Source organism: Pelmatolapia mariae, linkage group LG12, assembly GCF_036321145.2.
Source record: "Pelmatolapia mariae isolate MD_Pm_ZW linkage group LG12, Pm_UMD_F_2, whole genome shotgun sequence".
Taxonomy (NCBI): domain Eukaryota; kingdom Metazoa; phylum Chordata; class Actinopteri; order Cichliformes; family Cichlidae; genus Pelmatolapia; species Pelmatolapia mariae.
Window position 1 is genome coordinate 16,784,018 of NC_086237.1, and position 21,575 is coordinate 16,805,592.

Genomic DNA, 21,575 nt, shown 5'->3' on the forward strand with positions numbered 1-21,575 from the left:
TCTGCTTTCTGACGCTGAGAGCTGAAAGTATATAAAGAAGCTCGGAGACTCTCCAGTCAGCTGACGCCGAGAGGAAGGAGAGAGCAGCTGCAACATGCCTGTGATCGGAGTGGGAATACACCAGTCTGGGGGAACTGCATCAGCATCACCCACAGGTAGCACAATTTTTTATGTTTACGTAATGTAATTCCACACCCATTTTCTAATGTTTGTTGAAAGACCAGATAAAAGTGCTTTTATAATAATACTACTACTACTACTACTACTACTACTACTACTACTAATAATAATAATAATAATAATAATTATTATTATTATTATTATTATTATTATTATTATTATTATTATTATTATTATTATTATTATTATTATTATTATTATTATTATCCGAAAAACCTCATCCTAATATTGTTTATAAGATTGAAGCTAAGACTGTCAGGTGACAGACATAAATGTTCAAAGGTAATAGGCTTAATTTGCCAGATTTAAAAGTTTATAAATGCTATATTGACACATAGTTATGTATACATAATCTATTGTCTGGCTTCTCTACAAAATTATACAGGTGACATAGTAACATATTCAAACTGTCTTTTATCTGACACAGAAAACCACAATGCCTTAATTAAACTTGTTTCTTCCATATGAGCCCATGCATGATCAGGTTTTTCAGCAATTACGGTGACATGCACCTCTGCTCATATTTTGCCCTGGCACAGCACTTGATGTTCTCAGATTCTCTCAGTTTAATTAAGGTCTAGTCCATTCTTCTGAGCCAGCAAACCATGTCAGTGCGTGGTCATGACCCTTGACCGTCCGGTTTAAAAAAGCTGACAATGCCAATAACTAATTTGGCACAGTTTCTATTTACTCCACTGGGTTGGGATAGCATCGTGTGCACAGGGTTACTATCCTCACTCAGTGACCCAAATGTTAGCTTTCGCAATCACGTGTGTGTGTGTGTGTGTGTCTATCTGTGTATTCACACACCTAATCAGACAAAGAGACTTGAACAACATTGTGTTCCATTTCTGTTTTTTGTTTTTTTTTTCAGAGAGAAAACATTACAGCTTGAGCTCCCAGCCAGCCAATGGTTATGAACATCAGTCTGGCAATGGGTTCAACCACCAGGACCACAATTCCCAGAATGCAGATGGATTGGAGACAAATGCACTGCCCACTCCAATTGCAAACCCCCAAATTGTTTACACTAAGGTAAGCCACAACTCAAGGAGCAAAGCATATTTAAAAGATAAAATAATTTATAATAATATGGGAAATATTTACCAGTCCTTTATCAGTTAGGATACAGTAATTACCTGGAACAGCACTCAGAGATGATACCCTGCACTGTGTGCGTATCACTGTAAAGTCAAAGAGTGTAGGGGATACATCACACAATCTTTGTCTCTCTTTTACCCTCAGGTGTTCATCGGTAATGAATGGCATGAGTCATGCAGTGGCAGAAAGATTCCTGTGTATAATCCCACCACCGAGAAGCTGCTGTGTGAAGTGGACGAGGCCGACTCAGTGAGTATTTTACACGTCACTAGTAAGTTAGATGTGCTCTTTTAAAGCTTTACAAGCAATAATTTTGAATTGTAATGGTGATGGACAGTTATTATGACTTACATTGTGAGCACTTTTTTGTACAACGTCTAACGTGTTGTATGCTGTGTAGATTGGGAATCTCCTTTAAAGCAAATTTTTCAAGTAAACACATAAACTTGATCTGGCGTGATTGTTGTGGTAACCTCCTTAACTTGTGCTAATAACAGGACGATGTAGACAAGGCAGTGAGGAGTGCCAGAGCTGCTTTCCAGATGGGATCACCGTGGAGATCCATGGATGCCTCAGACCGAGGCCATTTACTTAACAGACTTGCCGACTTGGTGGAGCGAGACCGGCTCTTGCTAGCAGTGAGAAACACACATACACGTACCTGAAGTAAATCATCAGTAAATGTTGCTCCACAAAACATCACGACTGGATTATTATGACGCTGTGTGTGCTTTTTTCTTGTTTTCCAGACACTAGAAGCTCTAAACTGTGGCAAAGTTTTCCTCATGGCATATTTTGTAGATCTGATGGCTACAATCAAGACCTTGAGATATTACAGCGGCTGGGCAGACAAGATTCACGGAAAAACCATCCCCGTAGGTGAGTTGAATTCATTTTTTTGATTTAGATCAGATGTTTCCATATTTGAAACCATCAGCACAACAAAAACTGCATGCATTCAGTGCTATAATAAATTAACTGTGTGTGTTTTTTCTTTTTTTGTTTTTTAGATGGAGAATATTTTACCTACACACGGCATGAGCCCATTGGAGTATGTGGTCAGATCATTCCTGTAAGTAAAATAAACACTAAAGGATGGCAAACATTCAACTTTTATGTTACCAAGTTTTTGTGTTTTTTCAGTGTTTACATTCAGCCAGCTGTGAGTAAAGTAATCGGCCTGAATGTGGTGAAAACATGTTTTAACTTGTTTTTTAGCTGAACCTCAGATAATTTGTTGATTTGTTCTGATTGTGTCACATTCATTATCACATAAATCGAAACCTGAAAACTGAGTTTGCACTTTGGCATTTAGTGGAACTTCCCGCTGATGATGTTCGTGTGGAAGATTGCTCCTGCTCTGTGCTGTGGGAACACTGTAGTCATCAAGCCAGCTGAACAGACCCCTTTATCAGCTCTGCATATGGCTGCACTCATCAAAGAGGTAGTTAGATTCAAATTACTAATCACCCACAACAATTATATGCAATTATATAAGTGCAAAAACTGGCCATTTCTTACTTAAAGAAAATGACTGAGTGGCTCTCTTTTCAACTGTCTGTGTTCAGGCTGGGTTTCCTCCAGGAGTGGTGAATGTGTTGCCTGGTTATGGTCAGACAGCAGGCTGTGCCATTTCTCACCACATGGATATAGACAAAGTAGCCTTTACCGGATCTACTGCTGTTAGTATAAATCTCAGCACAGTGTGTCTGTGTGAACAGCTTGCTCTCTTCTGTTTTTGTGCATTTCACTCATGTATAAATTAACTCCTTTACTGTAACCATGTGGCTCACATGGTTGTCACTGGTTGCCAGGTTGGAAAACTCATCCAGAAGGCTGCAGGTGAAAGCAACCTGAAGAGAGTCACACTGGAACTTGGTGGAAAAAATCCCAATATTGTCTTTGCAGACTGTGACTGTGAGTGGGACCTTTTTTTCACTTGATTACGTCACATTTCTCTCTTTAAATGTCATATTCTTTTATACCTTTGCCATGTCTAACCATTTCTGAATTGAACAAATAAAGTGCAGCACCATATTAAGTCACACTTGTGGTGTATAAATCTTTCTTTTAGATCTGATATCTTTATATGATATGTCTTGTAGTAGTGTCATACTGTAGTGGTTTTCCCTAACAAGTGAATGATCCCTTGTTTGAACCTGGGAGTAGAAGAATCCCTTTGGGGTCGAGTCACGAAGGGCATCTGTTGTTAAAAAGAAATCTGCCAACTACCAACAGTTAAAGGTGGCTTTTCTGTGTATATGTCTTGCAGTAGAGTATGCAGTGGAGCAGGCACACAGTGGTCTGTTCTTCAATCAGGGGCAGTGCTGTCTGGCAGGATCCAGGGTGTTTGTAGAGGAACCAATCTACGAGGAATTTGTCCGCCGCAGTGTAGAGAAAGCCAGATCCAAAGTCCTGGGAAACCCACTCTTGCCAGGCGTGGACCAGGGACCACAAGTATACTGTGGCCTGAATACTGTTACACCAACTAACAAGTCAGACAGGTCAGAATAATATGAGCTTTGTTTATTTTTCCCTCAGATCGACCAGAAGCAGTTTAATAAGATAATGGAGCTAATAGAAAGCGGGAAGAGAGAAGGTGCAACTCTGGAGTGCGGTGGCTCTCCGGGGGGTCAGCAGGGACTTTTCATCCAACCCACCGTGTTCTCAAATGTCAGAGACCATATGCGTATCGCTAAAGAAGAGGTACTCACACCCCCAACGGTGGAGCACATATTAAAATACATGGTCTAATTCTACTGCTCATTTTTTTCCTTTTGTAAGATTTCTCTACCATCCTCTTGCAGATATTTGGCCCGGTGCAGCAGATTATGTGTTTCCGCAGCATCAATGAAGTCATCCAGAGAGCCAATGCCACACAATACGGGTTGGCAGCAGGAGTCTTCACTAATGACATCAACAAAGCCCTTACAGTCTCTTCTGCTCTGCAAGCCGGCATGGTCTGGTATGGATCACATCCTCTGCACAGAACACGATAACCTGAAGCCTCTCTTAAAGTCCCATTAGACTTTGGAATAGTGCAGCTACTACTATTGTATGCCTGTTTTTAAGGAATAAGGTGAAACTAATGGTGCTTTATTTCTAGGGTGAACTGCTACAATGCCATGAGTATTCAGTGTCCCTTTGGTGGCTTCAAGATGTCTGGGAATGGGAGAGAACTGTGAGTGTTGCCATTTTGAAATCTAAGAAAATTAACCTTTACATTTGCTGCATTAATGTCCATCAAAAAACTACGTAATCGTTGCTTTGAGACTTTGTAACAATGCACTGCAACTTGACTAGTAAACTCTTTCTCTTTTTAATCAGTGGTGCTTTTTTTTCTTATTTCAGGGGGGAATATGCACTGCAGGAGTACACTGAAATCAAGGCAGTCACAATCAGAATATCACAGAAGAGCTCATGATACTGCCAGACTACATTTCTCCTGTTTAAACCATCAGCCAGAGTCAGATCATTAGATCATGCTGCACCTGCATGTTTTGTAGCCACTTTGTGAATATTTATTCCATTTTCTGCTCAGACTTTCTTTATTTTTGTCATATACCCCCAGGGTTACATGACTTTTATCTATGGTGGTCCTCCAGTGTACAGGCTTGTAAACAGATTGTTCTTTGAAGTGTTGCCTCTCGTGTGTTTGATAGTTTAGTTACACCATAAATGGCAATTTTTCATAAATCGAACATTTTAATAGATGTCATGCAAAAAATTAGAAGGTCACTTTAAAAACTATGTACAGGGATTTCCACATGAAATCAGTCGTTTGTATAGATAAGCAGTAAACTGTAGACTGATTCCACTGTAGTAAACAGGAAAAAAAAGCCCAGTCCTTGGTAGAAGTTGCTGAGCCATAGAGTTTGTTGACATTTTTGCAGTTGTAATACTACTGACACAGATAACACACCATTTCTGTATCTTTTAACTGAGTCGCTGCAGTAACTACGACTTTTTCCAGTGTTAGGTATGACCGATGTCTCATCTAGCATGTTGAAAATACTAATTGAATGCTTTTCATTCATATAATAAAATTACAATAAAAAATGATGTTATGAAATTTGTGTTCATTTGCATCATTGCAGTAAACCCAAAATTGATTCCTCCTCCATATGCAGCTGGAGCTATCCTAGCAGATATCTGTAACTGTGAATCATGTTTCTTATGTCCTCGGAGGTGCGCCCCGACCTCTCCCTCTGCCAGGCCCAGGTAGAGGGCCCCTGAGATGTCCAGGAGGCCCTCCCCGTGCCCGAGGAGGATGGGCTACTGGCCCTCTGGGGTTTGGGGCAGCCAGTGACACCTCCTTTTGTAGGTTGACCCCTTTCCCCGCTGATCCTGGCTTCATTTTGGTAGACTTGCTTCCCTTCTCAATTACAATATCTAAAAAGACAGATTGAGAGTTGGAAAACGTGGTCAGGTCAGTGGGGTGTTAATTATCCTACAGTATATGCAGCTGAAGATGTATGTGAGTGTACCATGAGGCGACTCTTCCTCAGTGGGAGGCGGTATTAGAGATTTGTTTGGCAGGAGGTCCTCCAAGTCTTTCATTACTTGATTAGTGCTGTCCTTGTTGTTCCTGCGGTTCTTCTCCTCGTCTCGGGCCTGAAGTGATGACCAACAAACCCGACAGTCATTTGATTTAATCTAATCTTGAACTTTTGCTTAAATAAGGGAAATTAAGAGAAATTCATACTGACCATTTTCATCTTCTTTTTAAGGTCCAGGTTTGCCTGTTGGTATCCCTTTGACACTGTGTTAAGGTAGTAGATGGCCAACCTGTTACACAGTATAAGTCTTTTACTGTGCCACTGCAGATGGATTAGATTACAGTCAGGCTTTGCACACAGTGATAGATCATATTGTTCTGTCATTTTGTTCTGTGTTTATGTACATGCACTGATCATGGAAATTTTAGGCAAATTTATATTTTGTCTGGGTGCCATGATGTGTGTTACTTTGCCTCATCAGTTACAAGTTTAAAAGAACTGTTGTTAAATTCATAAGCTGCACAGGTAGCTTATCTGCTCTTTGTTATCTACCCAAACGTAATGTGATAATGTCAGAGTGGAAACAAAACACTGTTCGCAAACACTGGTTTTCTTGCCAGAAAGCTTAGGGTGAGCAAATAAAATGCCACTACACTGAAAAGCAGCTAATGAATAGCCTACTGCAACTTAAGCTGCCTGCTTAGATATACCACTGCAGGGCTCAGGCCAGCTACATGCATATGAGAAAAATAGCACAAAAAGTATCCACTGTAGCCACCTGCCACGGGGTAGGCCACAAAAACAAATGGAAGAATGGAAAATTCACAATACTGAGCCAGGTGTAAAAAGCAAGAAAGCTAGGTTGGGTTTGTCTGCAGGGAAACTTGTTGCTTGTGAGAAGAACTCAGATATGGCAAAATAACGAAATAGACAGAGATGTTTGTACCTGAAATGACTGGAAACTAAGACAAAAATATTCACAAGCATGTGTTTTCCCCATAAAGAGCTATAACAAGGATAAAGACTTTTTAAAAAAAAAAACCACAGGACAGCACACATGTTTTATTTGTGGATTTAAATTGACCACCCATGGAGGATTAAAGCTGGTCCTTTCTTTGGGAGCACCTGTACAGAAACCAGACCTGCCAGCTGACCAGAGTAATTTAATTTATTAAGACAAGAGATTCTTTGCTAGCTGTAAAAGGTGCTTGCCTACTTGACCACATCTTCACCACAACTATAGATGCCACTGGTATTGCTTTTTGTCCTCTTTCCCTCCCCTCATCCCCAGTCGGTTGCAGCAGATGCCCTCCCCTCATTAAGCCTGGTTCTGCCAGAGGTTTCATTCTGTTATAAGGGAGTTTATCCTTTCCATTGATGCCTTTTCAAACAGGGTCATCTGATTGTTGGGATTTTCTCTGTATTATTGTAGGGTCTTTACCTTCCAATATAAAGCACCTTGAGGGGACTCTTGTTGTGATGTTCGGGCTAAAGTGAATTCCTTAAAAGCAGTGCCCCTCAGTCAGGACAATGTGATTCGCCAACACCACAAAATCAGGCAGAACAGATAGAGACGTTAAACTCCCTCCACTTCTCAGATCTCAATCTGGGTGAGTGTCTGACAAACACATTCCAGAGAGACCAACCAAGACTACCCTCCGATTATCACGGCCCACATTTTTACTGTACTCCTCCAAGAAAGGCTGACTTTTGCTGCCACTGTGTGGTAGTGTCAAAAAAGGCAGTGTAAGGGTAACATCACCACATTATCAGTGTTAACTAAGACAGAGATAACTGAAATGCACACAATTTGTTTTTCTAAATAAATAATAAGATTGTGTAGGCAACCTTAAATATATTAGCAGTGCACAAAAGGTTTCATTTGTTTTCTTGAATTTATCATGAACGCTTAAAAATACACAAAATATAAAAATGTATCTTCATTTAGCAGGTACAGAAGCAATGTTTGACTTATTATTTAAATTATACTTACACCATGAGGAGGACGGCAGGCATGATGAGTCCAGGATTGGTGGCATATGTAAAAATGGTCCCTATGAAAGCTGGTAAATCCTGCGTTATAGTCTCCATAACCACATCGTACATCCTGTCCTGACCACTGGGGGGATATTGTTACTGTTATCATTATTGTTACTAACCCTTGGATTTAAAAAAAACAAAACCAAAACATATGCATACAGAAGTATGCTTGAGCAACCTGCCAAGATGCTGCAGATTAAATTTTTTTATTATGTTCATTCTTTAAGCAGACTCTTTAATAATTATGTTAATGTTCATCTAGTGAATCTGAATAAGCTTGTTCATGCAGATTATTAACTGAATAAAAAAATTTATTCTGCAGAAAAAGAAAAAAGATATTTCATGCACCACCTTAGATCTCTTATTTTAACCTCCTACTGACCTGAATGGACCGCAGTCGAAGGACGGGGGCAGGGTCATTATCGTGTAAACGACAGGAAGCAAGCTAAGGAAGAGCACGAGAAGCAGCAGGCCCATGTAGAAGTTGTTGGACCTCGATGCCTTGAAAACTCGCTCGTGAGGAACATTACAGGCCATCACTGCCCAGCACTGGAAGTACATCGACGTCAGGAGACGCAGCACATTCAGACCCACCAGACCTGGAGCGTAAAATGCTCCCATCCTAAGAAAAACAACATATTAAGCAACACTGTTCATAAAGAAAAAAGATCACGATGTAATTTCAAACTAATCAGCCACTGAATATTGTAATTAGTGTTATTAGAGATATTGTGATTGCTGCATTAATGATAGGTGGATCAAAGAAACATGAGCTGTGTTTCAGCAGAGGGAAGCTTATTAATGAGCCATTCATCTCATTAGAGAATCTCCGGTGAATCAGAAAGGAGTCAGAAAATAAAATCATCGATGGAGTAATTCACCATATCATTCCTTGATTGAAGATAAGCCCCAGCACATTCCCACTGATGTCAAACTCTGCATATGATGGCTGGAATAAACACACAAACAACATGATTCGCATGTTCTCCTGAATTAATAAACAGCAGGTCAATACACTTTGCATTTGTTGCTCTCTCTCTCTCTCTCTCACTCTGTAATTAAGTTCTCATTGTAGTGTCCTGTTTCACTCTATGTTCAGGATCACCTGTCTTGCCAGATGTCATTGCAAAGTATCAGGTTGATGTAGATGCATTACGAACTGCGGTGGTAAACCCCTTGAATTAAAGCAGAAAGTCTGCACCTCCTCCTCTGTTCATGTGTTCAATAATACCTGAATGATAATGACATAACCACTACTTAAACTGACACAGTCACCTTAAATTCCCATGCAGGACTTGAGGCAAGTGGTGCAAGTGCAGACTTACAAGTTTTATTTATTCTTTTTTTTTAATTGTGCTAACGGCAATTAAGCAACAATCAGTTTTGAGGCCTGCTGAGGCCTGTTCCCTGCAAACATTGCTGATGAGCAGGACATATGTGTAAGAACATTCTTGATTATTTCAGTCAAACAAACTAAGACAAACATATGTTACGGGCACGGGACACTGTGACCCACTGACACACAATTAGTACTCACGAATCCGGCCTCCAGGTCCCAGCACCAGCAGTAGTTGAGGAAACGAACAACGATAGCTCGTGCAAAGTCACCGATCAAGATAGTCAAAAAGGTTACCTGCATGTCTGATACAATAAGTTTCACAAATTCCTGCAAGGAAAAAGTAAAGACATAAAGAAAAGAAAGAATTGTGATGTTGTCCCCAAATACTTAAAATCAAATGTTTATTTATTCAAATACTTAATTTTTAAGGAAATATGCTTGGTATGAACTAAATGTATACCAATCAAATAAGTTTGGTTTGATCAGAAAATTCACATTTTATAAAGTACCTATGTAACAAGATTACATGGAACATTTGCATGTAATTAAATTAGTCAGCATCATGGGCAGTGGTATGACCCCTACCAAATTGTAACCAAATTGTAACAAATTTGCACTGATCACTGCACTAGATCACTGCACTAAATAGGCCAGTGTGGAGATTTATTTTTTAACTATGCAGGTTATTAATGAACTTGTGCAACACAAATTGTGACCGGTGATTTTATGAGTAACTGTAATGTGATCATTGTGTTACACACAATTTAGTGTAATTACAGTAATGCAGTACTTTGTAATGTGTTTCCCTTAGCACTGTTATACATAAAGCTTCTACTAACTATTCCCACTGCAGTCTCCCAACAGGGTCCTCTGACAGCATCTGCAGGGTTCACGACCAGTGGAGGCACATCCGTCGTGTTGTAGTAGGAGCTGTAGTTGGCATTGTACTCATGTATAGCCCATTCAGTGGCATTCTTGAGCTCCTGCTCCGTTTCCAGCTGAAAAACATTTAATGCATCAAAGAAAAATTAAGGTGTCAGTGTTCATGTAGCGTGCAGTGTTCATATTTCATACACACATAAATGTAGTTTCCAGGTTTTTAAAAAGAACTGATTATTGGGAATTTGGGAAGGACTGTTCACTTTCTGCTTAAGATGTGAGTTAAAGGTCCGATACCACTGTCGCTTAATTTAGCACAAACACAGAAACAGTAGCCAGACTGAGGAAAACAAAACCTGCATAACCAGCTATGAGGTTTAGGGGGCAATATTTCACACACACACACACACACACACACACACATATGTCTGGTTTGCTATCCTCGTGGGGACATCCCATTGACATAATGCTTTCCCTAGCCCCTTACCCTAACCCTAACCATTAAAAATGAATGCCTAACCCTAACCCTTACCCTAAACCTAACCATAACCTAATTGTAACCTTGACAGTAAAACCGCATTTTGAGTGTGAAAATTGCTTTCAACCCCGAGGGGACCTGGATTTTGGTCCCCACGGTGCAGAAAGTCCCCACCAAGATAGTAAAAGTCAGATTTTGGTCCCCACCAGGATAGTACGAACCCGTACACGCAGGCACGCGCACACACACACACACACACACACACACACACACACACACACACACCTATTTTCATATCTTAGCAAGGACATCTAATTGACATAATGCTCTCCCTAGCCACTTACCCTAACCGTCATCATCAATAAATGAATGCCTAACCTTAATCCTCAGCCTAAACCTAACCATGACCTAATTGTAACCCTGACACTAAAACCACATTTTGAGCGTCAAAAGTGCCTTCAACGTTGTGGGGACGCATATTTTGTCCCCATAAGTGACTGTTGGTCAACACAAGTATAGTGGCATGCACATTTTCTGTCCTCATAAATGTTTCTAAACATGTGTGACAAATATGCAAAAAACCAAGACATCTGCAGTGTACATTACTTTTCACAGCAGTGTATAAATGCAACTGTAACTAATGCATGGAGGCACATCAGCCATACCTTGGCATTAACTTCATCAAAGAGAGCAAAGAGGAAGGTGTAAAGATTTCCCAGGAAGAGGGCGAAAATTCTCCCCAGCTGCCACTTAAGGGCAATACGGGGATGATAATCTTCCAACTCTGCGATGGTTTCAAACAGTGGAGGACACACTAGTCCCAATAGAGACATCACAAACTCCACCTGATACAAAAGACAAGAGAGAATGTAAACATTTATTTTTCAATCCTCAACTTTCCCAACTTTTCATTGCTCCTTGTGTCGGAAACCTCATTCGGTAAAAGAACACCATGTGCTCAGTGTAAACCTGCCTCGTTCTTTTGAAACCACGTGAGAGACGCTGGATCCATCTTAGCAAAATCCTGAGAACGTTTCACCACAAAGTAGATGAGATAACCACTGCCACCGAGACAGCACAGGATCATAATATTTGCCAGAATCCTGAGGAAACGTCGGAGATGGATGTTTTCATCCTTCTGGTTCTCCTTTTCATCTACAATGGACTCCTGCATTGCAAATAAAGAAGCACTTAAGATCTCTTTCAGTTTCAAGTTACACCATTTTGCACCTTCACATTTCAGAAGTTTAAATCTCCCTGCAAATGGTGCCAGGACAGTTTTCCCCACTTTCCTTATTAAGTAGATTTTTATGATTAACCATCTTAAATTGGGGCTCAGCATATTAAAATGTTAACGTGGAGTACATTATGCTTGCACCTCTCTCTCCGCTGTAACACCATAGGGGATGGAGAAATCAGTGGCAAATTAACAAGTGGGATGTGTTTGCTGGCAGCAGGAATGACATGCCCAACATGGACCTATTTTATTTACACCACATATCAAAACTTCCTTCTTAAAATCCTCCAACATGCACACACACACGCTAACCTTAAAGCTGGTGGTTATGGAGGCGTACTTATTATCTGCAGTTTCGGGGTTTCCTATGAGGTAGTCCCAGCTGGTGAACATCTTCCAGCTGAAGGTGAACTCTCCTTCATCACCCCCATCTCCTCCCTCATTTGCATTACGAGCCATCCTGAAGAGACAAACAAAAAGAAATGATAAAGAAACCCTAAAAAAACAAAAAACAAAACCCTTCTGCATGATTTTAATCTGAATGCCCGCATATGTCTTGCCTACGTTCTAATGACAACCATTAGGCTGTATCCAAATATTCCAACACCAGTGAGCAGGTATGACAGAGGGAGTCTGAACTTCAGCACGCCAATGGTTCGTTCGTTGTTGTAGAAGCCATAAAATAAAATAGAGTACTTGCAGTATCCCTGTTGATGAGATACAGAAAGGTATAGTCACGCATACATACAAATACAGTCTGTACTCAAGGTAAGTTTCTCACCACACCAATGTATAAATAACATTAGAAAATATCAAAATGCTGACTGAAACAGCCATGCTATCATCTCTGAGGGTGTAAAGGCTGCTATCTATATTGCTAACATGCGAATGTTCATTCTCTTCTGCTTATCAGGGTCACAGGAGGCTGGAGCCTATCCCAGCTACCATAGGGCAACAGGCAGGGTACACCCTGGACAGGCTGCCACCCTGACACAGGGCTAACACAGAGCGACAGACAACCATTCAGACTTACACATTTGGGCAATTTAGAAGCGCTAATTAACCCAACCCCACCCAGATGGTGTAGTCAAACTCATGACTGTTCTTGCCTTGAGGTATCAGTGCTAACCACCATCGTGCTGCCATGAAGTTCAAACTGAGTATCAGAATTCAGAAGAAAGTGATTTAAGTGATCCTGGAATTCTTGTTGGTGCCAGCCAGGCCGGTCTGAGTAGTTCAGAAACTGCTGATCAACTTGTGCCTTCCTACACAACCATCTCTAGAGTTTATAGAGAATGGTCCAAAAAAGAGAAAATATCCAGTGAGCTGTAATTTTTTTGGGCAAGAAGGCTTTAAGCTGATAGAAAGGAAACTACCTGTTATGACCAAGATGTGCAGAAAGCCTCTCTAAACATCTTAAACCTTGAAGCAGGTGAGCTATAACAGCAGGTGCTGCTCCCCTCATCTAGGAACAAGAAACTCAGGCTGGCTACCATTCACACACAATTACCAGCACTGGGTTTCTTGAACTTGACACTGAGTTAACTGTACTCTTATGGCCTCCACAGTCACCAGATCTTAGTCCAATAGAGCACCTTTGGGATGTTGTGGAACAGAAGATTTTCAACATGGGTGTGCAGCCGACAAACCGAGATCAACTGCATGAGGCTATCGTGTCAATGTGGTCCAAAATCTGTGAGGAATGTTTCCAGCACCTTGTTAACTTCATGTACAAGCAACTTGTACCAAAACTTTATCAAAAGTAAAAAAAAAAAAAATTCTGTATTTTTCTTTTCTTTGATATAAGGGCAAAAACTCCTGTTAGCCAGTCTGGGGAAAAAAGAGAGCTCGTGTGTGAGGAAAAATGAATTAAGGGATACATGAAGCTAGGATCCTCACACCAAAGTCAAAGAGCACTGAGAAGTCCATGGCTGTGTCCTGTTCAGATCGTGGCACAGTTTTCCGAGGAATGGAGCCATAGGGGAGACCCATGAGAACCTAAATGCAGAGAAGAGGGATGGAGAGATGGATGGAGAGAGCTCAGCATTTGCCACATTAGCTATCGCCTGCTAGCATATATAAAGACAAAGCCTACCTCTGGCAGCACCACCAGACCAAACATGAACCCGAACAGGATCAGGTTCAGGCCATACATCCACCTCAGAAAAATGAAGTAAGATGCCACCGATGATCCAAAATGACCTGGGGGGAAGGGGGTGGGGTGAAAATACATAATTGTGAGGACAGCTTATTAGCAAATGTAAGATTATAGCTTAGTGATTATTTGGTTTTGTGGTACCAACTTTCCACTTCCTTTATCTTCCTCTCCCAGGGTATACATGCTGTTTTGAAGTTGTCAAAGTCCCGATTAAACTTGATAAGTTTCTAGGGGAGAGTGCAGAGAAGCAAACTTAAACAATATTGCTCAATTTATAAATCAATGCATTTTGCTCAGTGAGGACATTACCTTGGTCATCATGACTTTAAACGCATACAACTTCTTGCCTCTTCCTTTCCCAAGAGCACCTTCAAATTTTTCAACAAACTCCTGGGCCTCCCTGTTTCAGGCAGTACACAAATGTACAGCAATGAAATACCATCCATTCCCACATCCAACTGAAAGTCATGATCTACTCAGTGAATTAATTATTTAGTTAGTGAACAGGATGTACAAGCAACAGGTTTGGAATGATTTACTGATTGATGACACGCTGCATATGTTAAGAGCACTGGCAAGAAGACACAGCAAGCAGGAGGTCAGCTCACCACAACAACATGCATTAAACAGTGTCAAGCTCATAAAAAGTTAAGGCAACTCGGCTATCATGTTCCCTTTCCAGAAACTTGCCTACATACATAACAAACATACACACTTACCTCACAAACACACACTGACTTACACAAGCCTTAGCCCTGGCTGGGAAGCCAGAACAGTTTGCTGTCTTCTAACATATCTAACAGGCTGAGATACAGCCAGCTTGGCTTGTGCTGAGATTTTATAGGAACCTGTTGTCGTTTATACAAATTCCACGAAGGGCAGAATTTCCATACAGTGCATCCAGAAAGTGTTCAGACCACTTCACTTGTTTCACATTTTGTCATGTTACAGCCTTGTTCCAAAATGGATTAAGTTCATGTTTTTTTTTTTACCTAAAAGGTCTGCATTCAATATGTTCATTGTGATGTTGAGTGAACAAAAGTTTCCGCGAAATTCTTGCAAAAATCACATGCATGTACTGTAAGTATTCTCACACTTTGCTCAATACTTTAGCAATGATTGTAGCCTCAAGTCTTTATGATTATGATGCTACAAGCTTGAAACACCTATTTCTAGGCAGTTTCTCCCATTCTTCTTTTCAGAACCTTTTAAGCTCCATCAGGTTGGATGGGGAGCGCAGCCATATTCAGATGACTGTGCTTCAAGTCTGGGCTCAGAGTTGGCCACTCAAGGACATTCACAGAGCGGTCGCAAAGCCACTCTTATTATCCTGGCTGTGCGTTTAGGGTCGTAGTCTTGCTGGAACATAAACCAGACCAGTCTGAGGTCCATAATGCTTCTAGATCCTGCTGCGGAAAAACATTGCCACAGCATGATGATGCCACCACCATGCTTCACTGTAGGGATGGTACAGTGCAGACACCTCTCATGCAGATGAGAGGTGTCTGCATGATGATGCAGACATGACAGGCCAAAAAGCTGGCATTCAGGGGGCTTCTGTCTGGCCATTCTACCACATGGGCCTGATTGGTAGTGTGCTGCAGAAATGGATGTCCTTGTGAAAGGTTCTCCTTTCTCCACAGAACAATACTGGAACCTGTCAGAATGACCATCAGGTTCTCAGTCACCTCCCTGTCTAAGGCCCTTCTACCCGATCACTCAGATTGGCCATGCAGTCAGCTCTAGGAAGAGTCCTGGTGGTCCCAAACTTCTTCCGTTTACAAATAATGATGGAATTTTGGAATAAGGCTGTAAAACAATGTGGAACAAGTGATGTGCTGTGAATACTTTCCAGATGCACTGTAGATGAATAAATGCCTGGATCTAAACATTTTCATAGGTTGCAGGACTCAAAAGAAGAAACATGCTTTGCCCTGTCTAAAAACAAATTTTTTAAAGTAGTTTTGTCTGTTTGTATAGTCGAGCATTGATGAGTGGAAGTACCAAACAGGTAAAGTAGCAGTGAGCAAGATTTAATAATAAATGTCCAATTTCACATGGTATTAAAAGAAAATGTGCACCAGCAAAAATAGAGTAATAAGCAATTTTAAAAATGCACTAAAAAAAACGGCATCTTTAATGAATAGAAGTTACGGTTGTAACAAAAAGCAGGGCAAAGAAGAGGATTAAGAGTTGGCCAAGTTTTAATTTTTACTTGAGCAGTACGAGCCTCCTCTTCATCCGCCAAGGTTTGTTCCTTAATGTAGCAATCAGCTTCTTCTTTTCTTCTACTTGTTCTTTAAGGGCAGCGATCTCTCCCTCTGACATCGACTCTTCATCAGACTCGTCTTCAGAGGAAGAAGCAGGAGAGCTGCCAAAGGGAAGCAACCGTCACTCGCAATAACTTTGAGAAGGCGTAATTCTCACATGATTCATCACCTCAAGAAAAGCTTTCCTGGTGGTGTTAATTAGTAGATTTAAATCTAACTGCACACGCTGACAGTGTTCACTTAATAACCCCAGTTCGAAAAAGCTGGGATTCTGTGTAAAATGTAAATAAAAACACAATGCATTGAGTAGCAAATCTCATAAACACATATTTTATTCACAATGGAACAAAGACAACAGATGTTTAACTGTGAAGATGTACCATTTTGAAGCACGTTTTGAATTTGATAACAGCAATCCCGTCCCAGCAATGCGGTCAAATTGATTGGGTGGCATTTGATAGTACAGATGGACAATAACCCAAAACACAGCCGCTGCAGTAAAGGCCTGACAGAGCATTAAAAAGGAAATAAAACAGCGTCTGGTGATGTCCATGAGCTCAAGACTTCAGGCCATCATTGCCAGCAAAAGGTTTTCAACCAAGTATTAGAAATGAACATTTTATTTTCAGTTATTTAATTTGTCCAATTACTTTTGAGCCCCTGAAATGAAGGGATTGTGTTTAAAGAAATTGCTTTAGTCCCTCAAATTTTTATGCAATTTATTTTGTTCAACCCACTGAAATAAGGCTGAAAGTCTGCACTTCAACTGCATCTGAGTTGTTTGAATTAAATTTCATAGTGGTAATTTACAGAGCCAAAATTAGACAAAAAAAACTATACCTGTATCTGTAAATATTTATGGACGTAACCGTAGATGAAATACAGCTCTCAGAGAATACTGCACCTGCTCTGCTTTCCATTCTTCTTTTTCTTGTCCTTCTCACTGCCTTTATTTGTCTCGTCTTTCCCTTTAACATTTCCCTTCTTCTCCTTATTCTGATCCTCTTTCTCCTGTTTGGAAGCCGCTCTTCCTCCTTTCTTCCTTTTACCCTGATCTTCTTCGCTCTCCTCATCACGCTCCTCATTTGCAGCTTTCCTCCTGGAAGCTTTGGCTCCTTTCTGTCTCACCCTTCGTTTGTCTTCCTCATCGTCTTGGTCACTGTCTTGGGGCTTGGTCCTCTTCCTTCGTCCCCTTTTCCTCGGTGCCTCATCTTCATCTTCTTCATCATCCTCATCATCACTGACCTGTTTGGTTTTACGCTGTGCTTTGGCTCTTCTGTTTTTGCTTCTCCTTCTGGCCTCATCTAAGACACACACACATACAAATATATATTATTTTTTTTACATAAGGTTTGATATTGAAAATGCAATAACATGTCCCTGAACAAATACAACCATCAACAATAAGAAATGACAAAAAGGCCCGAAAATGCCTTAAAAGCTACAAACATTTTTTTTTAATTAAACTAAAGACAGGGATGACTGATGGACCATCTGTAATTTATATCATTTTGTCCTTCACGTCATCATATTGTTGCAATTTACAAGTATAAACATACTCACTTCCCCTTTTTTTTAAAACACAAACAGAAAATTGTCCCATATGACTTACCTTCACTCCCACTGTCCAACGTAGCATCCACCTCCATCCCAACTGAACAGATGCATGAATACAACCATTTAGATTCAAATGTTTAAATAAATATAGCAATGAATGAATGAGTCAGTTTTCCCTATAATAGCATTAAAAACATCTTCTCACCATCTTCAGCCTGAATTATAGCATCGTTTTTCCTTTTTGGAGGCATCCTTCTGAGCTTTAGTTATTTATATATTCTTTTTCTCCCCTACTCACTTCCGACTCAGCCTCATCTTCATCCATGAGTCACTCAGTTCACTGACACAGTACACTGTGAAGGTACAGAAAGAAAGTCAGTATACATAACCACATAAGCACACACACACACCACACACACACACACCTCTGTTTGTGCTGCTCAAAGGCTGGGCTCCATGACAACAGCCAAAGAAACCCAGCCCTTAGATGATAATCAGGAGCCAGAGAGAATCTGAGAGACAATGGACTTGTCTATCAAAATGTTAACTGATATTATACAGGGGAGAGATATAAGAAGATATAAATTTTTGGTGATTTAACACTCAAGTTTATTTGAATTGGATAATGACCAATATCTTGAGTCACTGTCATATACAACATCTAGCACTGCAACAAAACCGTTTTGAAAAGGAAAACTGATGGTCGCCTTCACTTACTTGCCACCCCGTAAGGAGACACCCAAGCAAATGCAGAAATAAAGGTCGGGCCACATTAAAGTTGGATGAAAGCTTAAGTAATCCTGAGTGAAACAAGTCGCTGTATTTAAATACTATACACAACATCCTCTAAGGTGTAGAACGAGCAAACTAGTGGAGTAAAAATCAGTTATGTTACTTTAAAGGCAAGACAAATAATTTCACAAGCTGTTGATTCAATAATGGCTCCGATTTTTAGGTTAAAGTAGAATAATAAGAGAAGGTGATAGCTGCTGTCATTCCTTCTGTTAAAGTGAAACAAAACTGCAAATAAATTCAGTTTAAATTAACAGGAAGTATCAATTTTTGATTGGTCTGTCATGGTTCTGGGTCGGTTCGACCCAGCTTTTTGGAGTTGTTATGTTTTGGTTTTGAAAGATGGATTTTTCCTGTATACTGGTGGTGGTGATGATTATGATGGTGATAGATTATTATTTGAGTTCCATGTTTCTGTTTATTTGTGATTAGGATTTGTGTTCTCATGTTTTGTGTGGGTTTAGTTCCAGGTGTCATTTTCTGTCTGTCTCTCAGTGTCAGGTCTGTGTCTTGGTGTAGTGTTCTCGTTTCCTGTTTTATTGTGAAGGTCTGCGTCTCATGTGAGTGTGTTCAGTTTTACCTCTGTCTCGTCTTGTTGATTATTCCCAGCTGTGTTCCCCACCTGTGGGTAATCTCCCTGTGTTTCTCTGTGTGTATTTAAGTCACGTCCTCTGTCTTTGTAGTTGCTGGTCCGTCTGTGTATCCACCCTGCTTCATCTGTGTGTTTCCCTGCTGTCTACCATCGTCTGCCTCTGTTCGCCCTCGTTCATGTTCGTGTTCTGGTTTCTGCGCTGTAGTTTAGTTGTTTTCCAGTATAGTTTAGTTTGTCTTCATTTGCCATTTTCCCTTTGCCATTTATTCAATAAACCACCTTCACACCTTTACAAGTGCCTGCAATTGGATCCTCCTTTATCATCTCCACACGGCTCATCTTACTCGCCGTGACATGGTCAAATTCATTCAGTGTTTTGACAAGTCGTTTGTGATAAAACTGCCTGAAAGAATTCCTTAAACGAACACTGCTGAATGCTGCTAAACATGAGGTTGTCCACTGGACGGACAGACAGATAGAGATAGAAAGCCTAGATTTGATACATGTGGATAAAACTTAAATCTAGAAATTTTTCACCATTTTGTAAAGGTCTCTGCAAAGCACGAGCGGGTAATTCTCCACAATTACAGGTATATGTAACCGGGTTCAGGTTCTGCGGCAGCATCTACAAGTAAAGAACTGCCCAAGCTCAAAGTCCAGGCTATCACCCAAAGCAATCATAGAATTGATCGTTTAATCAAATGCTCCAAAAGGCACTGATACCAAAAACACAGTCAGCAGGTCCATTTAGTGAAGCTGAAGTGAGCTTCCACTTCCTGTGTAAACATTTCTGTACACATGCTTATTTCTAGTGAAACGCTGCTCATTATCAGGGCCTGACTTTGTTTAAAGGGCTGGTCTCAAGTGGCTCCTTCAAGTGCAGTTTTTGGCACTTGAGCATTGCCTGTGCTTGGTCTGAACAATTTCACATGTTTCTGTGAAGCATGTTGAGTCTTCTGTGAAAACTCAGGCAGGGCTAGAGAGACAACCGTACTGACCTTTGCTCTCAAACCCAAAACTGGACACCCTCCAAGGAATCAAATCAGTGCTTATACTATCACAATGCCTCACTTCTTCCTTCTCTGTTATTAGTGAATAAAAGATGCCCATTGCAATCACCTGACGTTGAGATATCCGGTAATGTGCAACCTGTCATGGCTCAGTTTTCTGCCACATTGAAGAGAGGGACACCAGAAGAGAGGGACACTGAGACAGAGCCAAAACACAACTCCAGAAGGAGGGTGAAACAGGGGGCATCAGAGGACTGGAATTACCTGGACAAATAGAGTGTGGGGCAGATTATGACTGAGTCTTGGTGTACAGAGAGGATGCAGATTCTTTATTGCTTATCAAAGTTGCGTCAGCTTTCACTAAATATTGTGATTGACAGCCCCTTGGCTGCCAGTGAAAGAACAAAGCATAGGGACTTACTCAATTCTCAGGATCTCAAATAACTGCAGAATTAATACTTAATGCTTACTTGCCATGAATTGATCATGAGCATCAGTAGAAGTGGATTTGACTGACACTGAAAGTCTGTTGCATTATGAGCTTGCTAGCCTGTTGTCATAAATAATGTAGAAACAACAGTTATTCCTCAGCAGCCACCTGTAAATTGTACAGATCTAAAACTTTAATCAAATCTGCACAAAACTGAGATGAATCAGTATACATATAGACTGTCATGTTACTAAAGTTCAATAAATGATGCATCACTGTTAGTTTTGGCTAACGGTGTTACGTCATTGATTTAAATGTCAGGTTGACTGACAGGACTGTTCAGTGTCCAGCAAGTGCAGAGTGCAATTAGCTGTCGGGACACTTGATAAGGCTGCTCATTTATCCGATGATACGAGTCAGATATCTCTGCTACATGATGAGGGTCAAATCTGAATTTTTGGCACAGTTTTGTTCATTTTGCTTTGGCAAAAATTAATAACCTGGCTTATGATGTGGCAATTAAAACTCACTGATTGTATCATATTTACCACATGTAAATAAAAAAATTTGAGTCAAGCTGAGCATCTAGGTCCAGCAAGAGGTGAATGATTCATTTAAACCTTGGTAGCTAGGTTAAATGGCCTGCGTGTCTAATGAATAGTTTAATACTTTGGCCCAGTCACAGGTCTAAGCTGTACAGAGCCTAAAAGTCTGAAGGAAAAATATGCTCGTTTAAATTTATTAGAATTCTGAAAAATAACAAAATTACTAGAGGTTTAAAGCTGATCAAGGTTATCTCCACCACGTGTCTTGTGTTTTCAGTGCTGTTTGACTGTCCATAAGCAGGATTTTGTAGAAACTACCAGGCTGGATACTTTGAAAGGTTGAAGAAGGAGGGGCGAATGAGTGAAGGAAGACCCCATTATATTTTGGTGTTGTAGCACCAGTAAACGGTTGAGTTTTATTCATATATGAATAAAGATGAGGCATTGCTGGATTCCACAGATCAAGAT

The 21,575-nt window shown here is 40.5% G+C and overlaps 2 protein-coding genes across 2 annotated transcripts; one reads left to right on the top strand and one right to left on the bottom strand.

The window, feature by feature from the left end:
• LOC134638817 (aldehyde dehydrogenase 1A1-like) lies at positions 1-5,335 on the top strand. The gene is made up of 14 exons (XM_063489721.1): positions 1-155; positions 1,055-1,215; positions 1,426-1,530; positions 1,779-1,919; positions 2,031-2,160; positions 2,292-2,353; positions 2,597-2,725; positions 2,850-2,963; positions 3,096-3,198; positions 3,554-3,738; positions 3,823-3,987; positions 4,089-4,246; positions 4,388-4,462; positions 4,633-5,335. Exons 1-14 carry the CDS (start codon positions 95-97, stop codon positions 4,703-4,705), a joined length of 1,662 nt encoding a protein of 553 aa, XP_063345791.1. The 5' UTR covers positions 1-94; the 3' UTR covers positions 4,706-5,335.
• A 120-nt stretch (positions 5,336-5,455) lies between these two features.
• Positions 5,456-17,989, bottom strand: tmc2b (transmembrane channel-like 2b). Its single transcript, XM_063488752.1, has 20 exons — positions 17,944-17,989; positions 17,794-17,835; positions 17,086-17,485; positions 16,127-16,282; positions 14,221-14,311; positions 14,057-14,138; positions 13,849-13,955; positions 13,653-13,751; positions 12,318-12,460; positions 12,066-12,213; positions 11,490-11,684; positions 11,182-11,361; positions 9,999-10,157; positions 9,358-9,486; positions 8,702-8,769; positions 8,203-8,442; positions 7,774-7,899; positions 5,991-6,069; positions 5,769-5,895; positions 5,456-5,673 (listed from the first exon to the last, which is right to left on the bottom strand). Exons 1-20 carry the CDS (start codon positions 17,987-17,989, stop codon positions 5,456-5,458), a joined length of 2,835 nt encoding a protein of 944 aa, XP_063344822.1.
• Positions 17,990-21,575: the final 3,586 nt, after the last annotated feature.

Coding starts and splice junctions, on each gene's coding strand:
- LOC134638817 (XM_063489721.1), top strand. CDS start 95: ATGCCTGTGATCGGAGTGGGAATACACCAGTCTGGGGGAACTGCATCA. Junction 2,964..3,095: donor CCTTTACCGGATCTACTGCT/GTTAGTATAAAT, acceptor ACTGGTTGCCAG/GTTGGAAAACTCATCCAGAA. Junction 3,739..3,822: donor GCGTGGACCAGGGACCACAA/GTATACTGTGGC, acceptor TTTTTCCCTCAG/ATCGACCAGAAGCAGTTTAA.
- tmc2b (XM_063488752.1), bottom strand. CDS start 17,989: ATGCCTCCAAAAAGGAAAAACGATGCTATAATTCAGGCTGAAGATG. Junction 14,312..16,126: donor AGGAGGCTCGTACTGCTCAA/GTAAAAATTAAA, acceptor TGCCTGAAACAG/GGAGGCCCAGGAGTTTGTTG. Junction 11,685..12,065: donor CCATAACCACCAGCTTTAAG/GTTAGCGTGTGT, acceptor TTTGCAATGCAG/GAGTCCATTGTAGATGAAAA.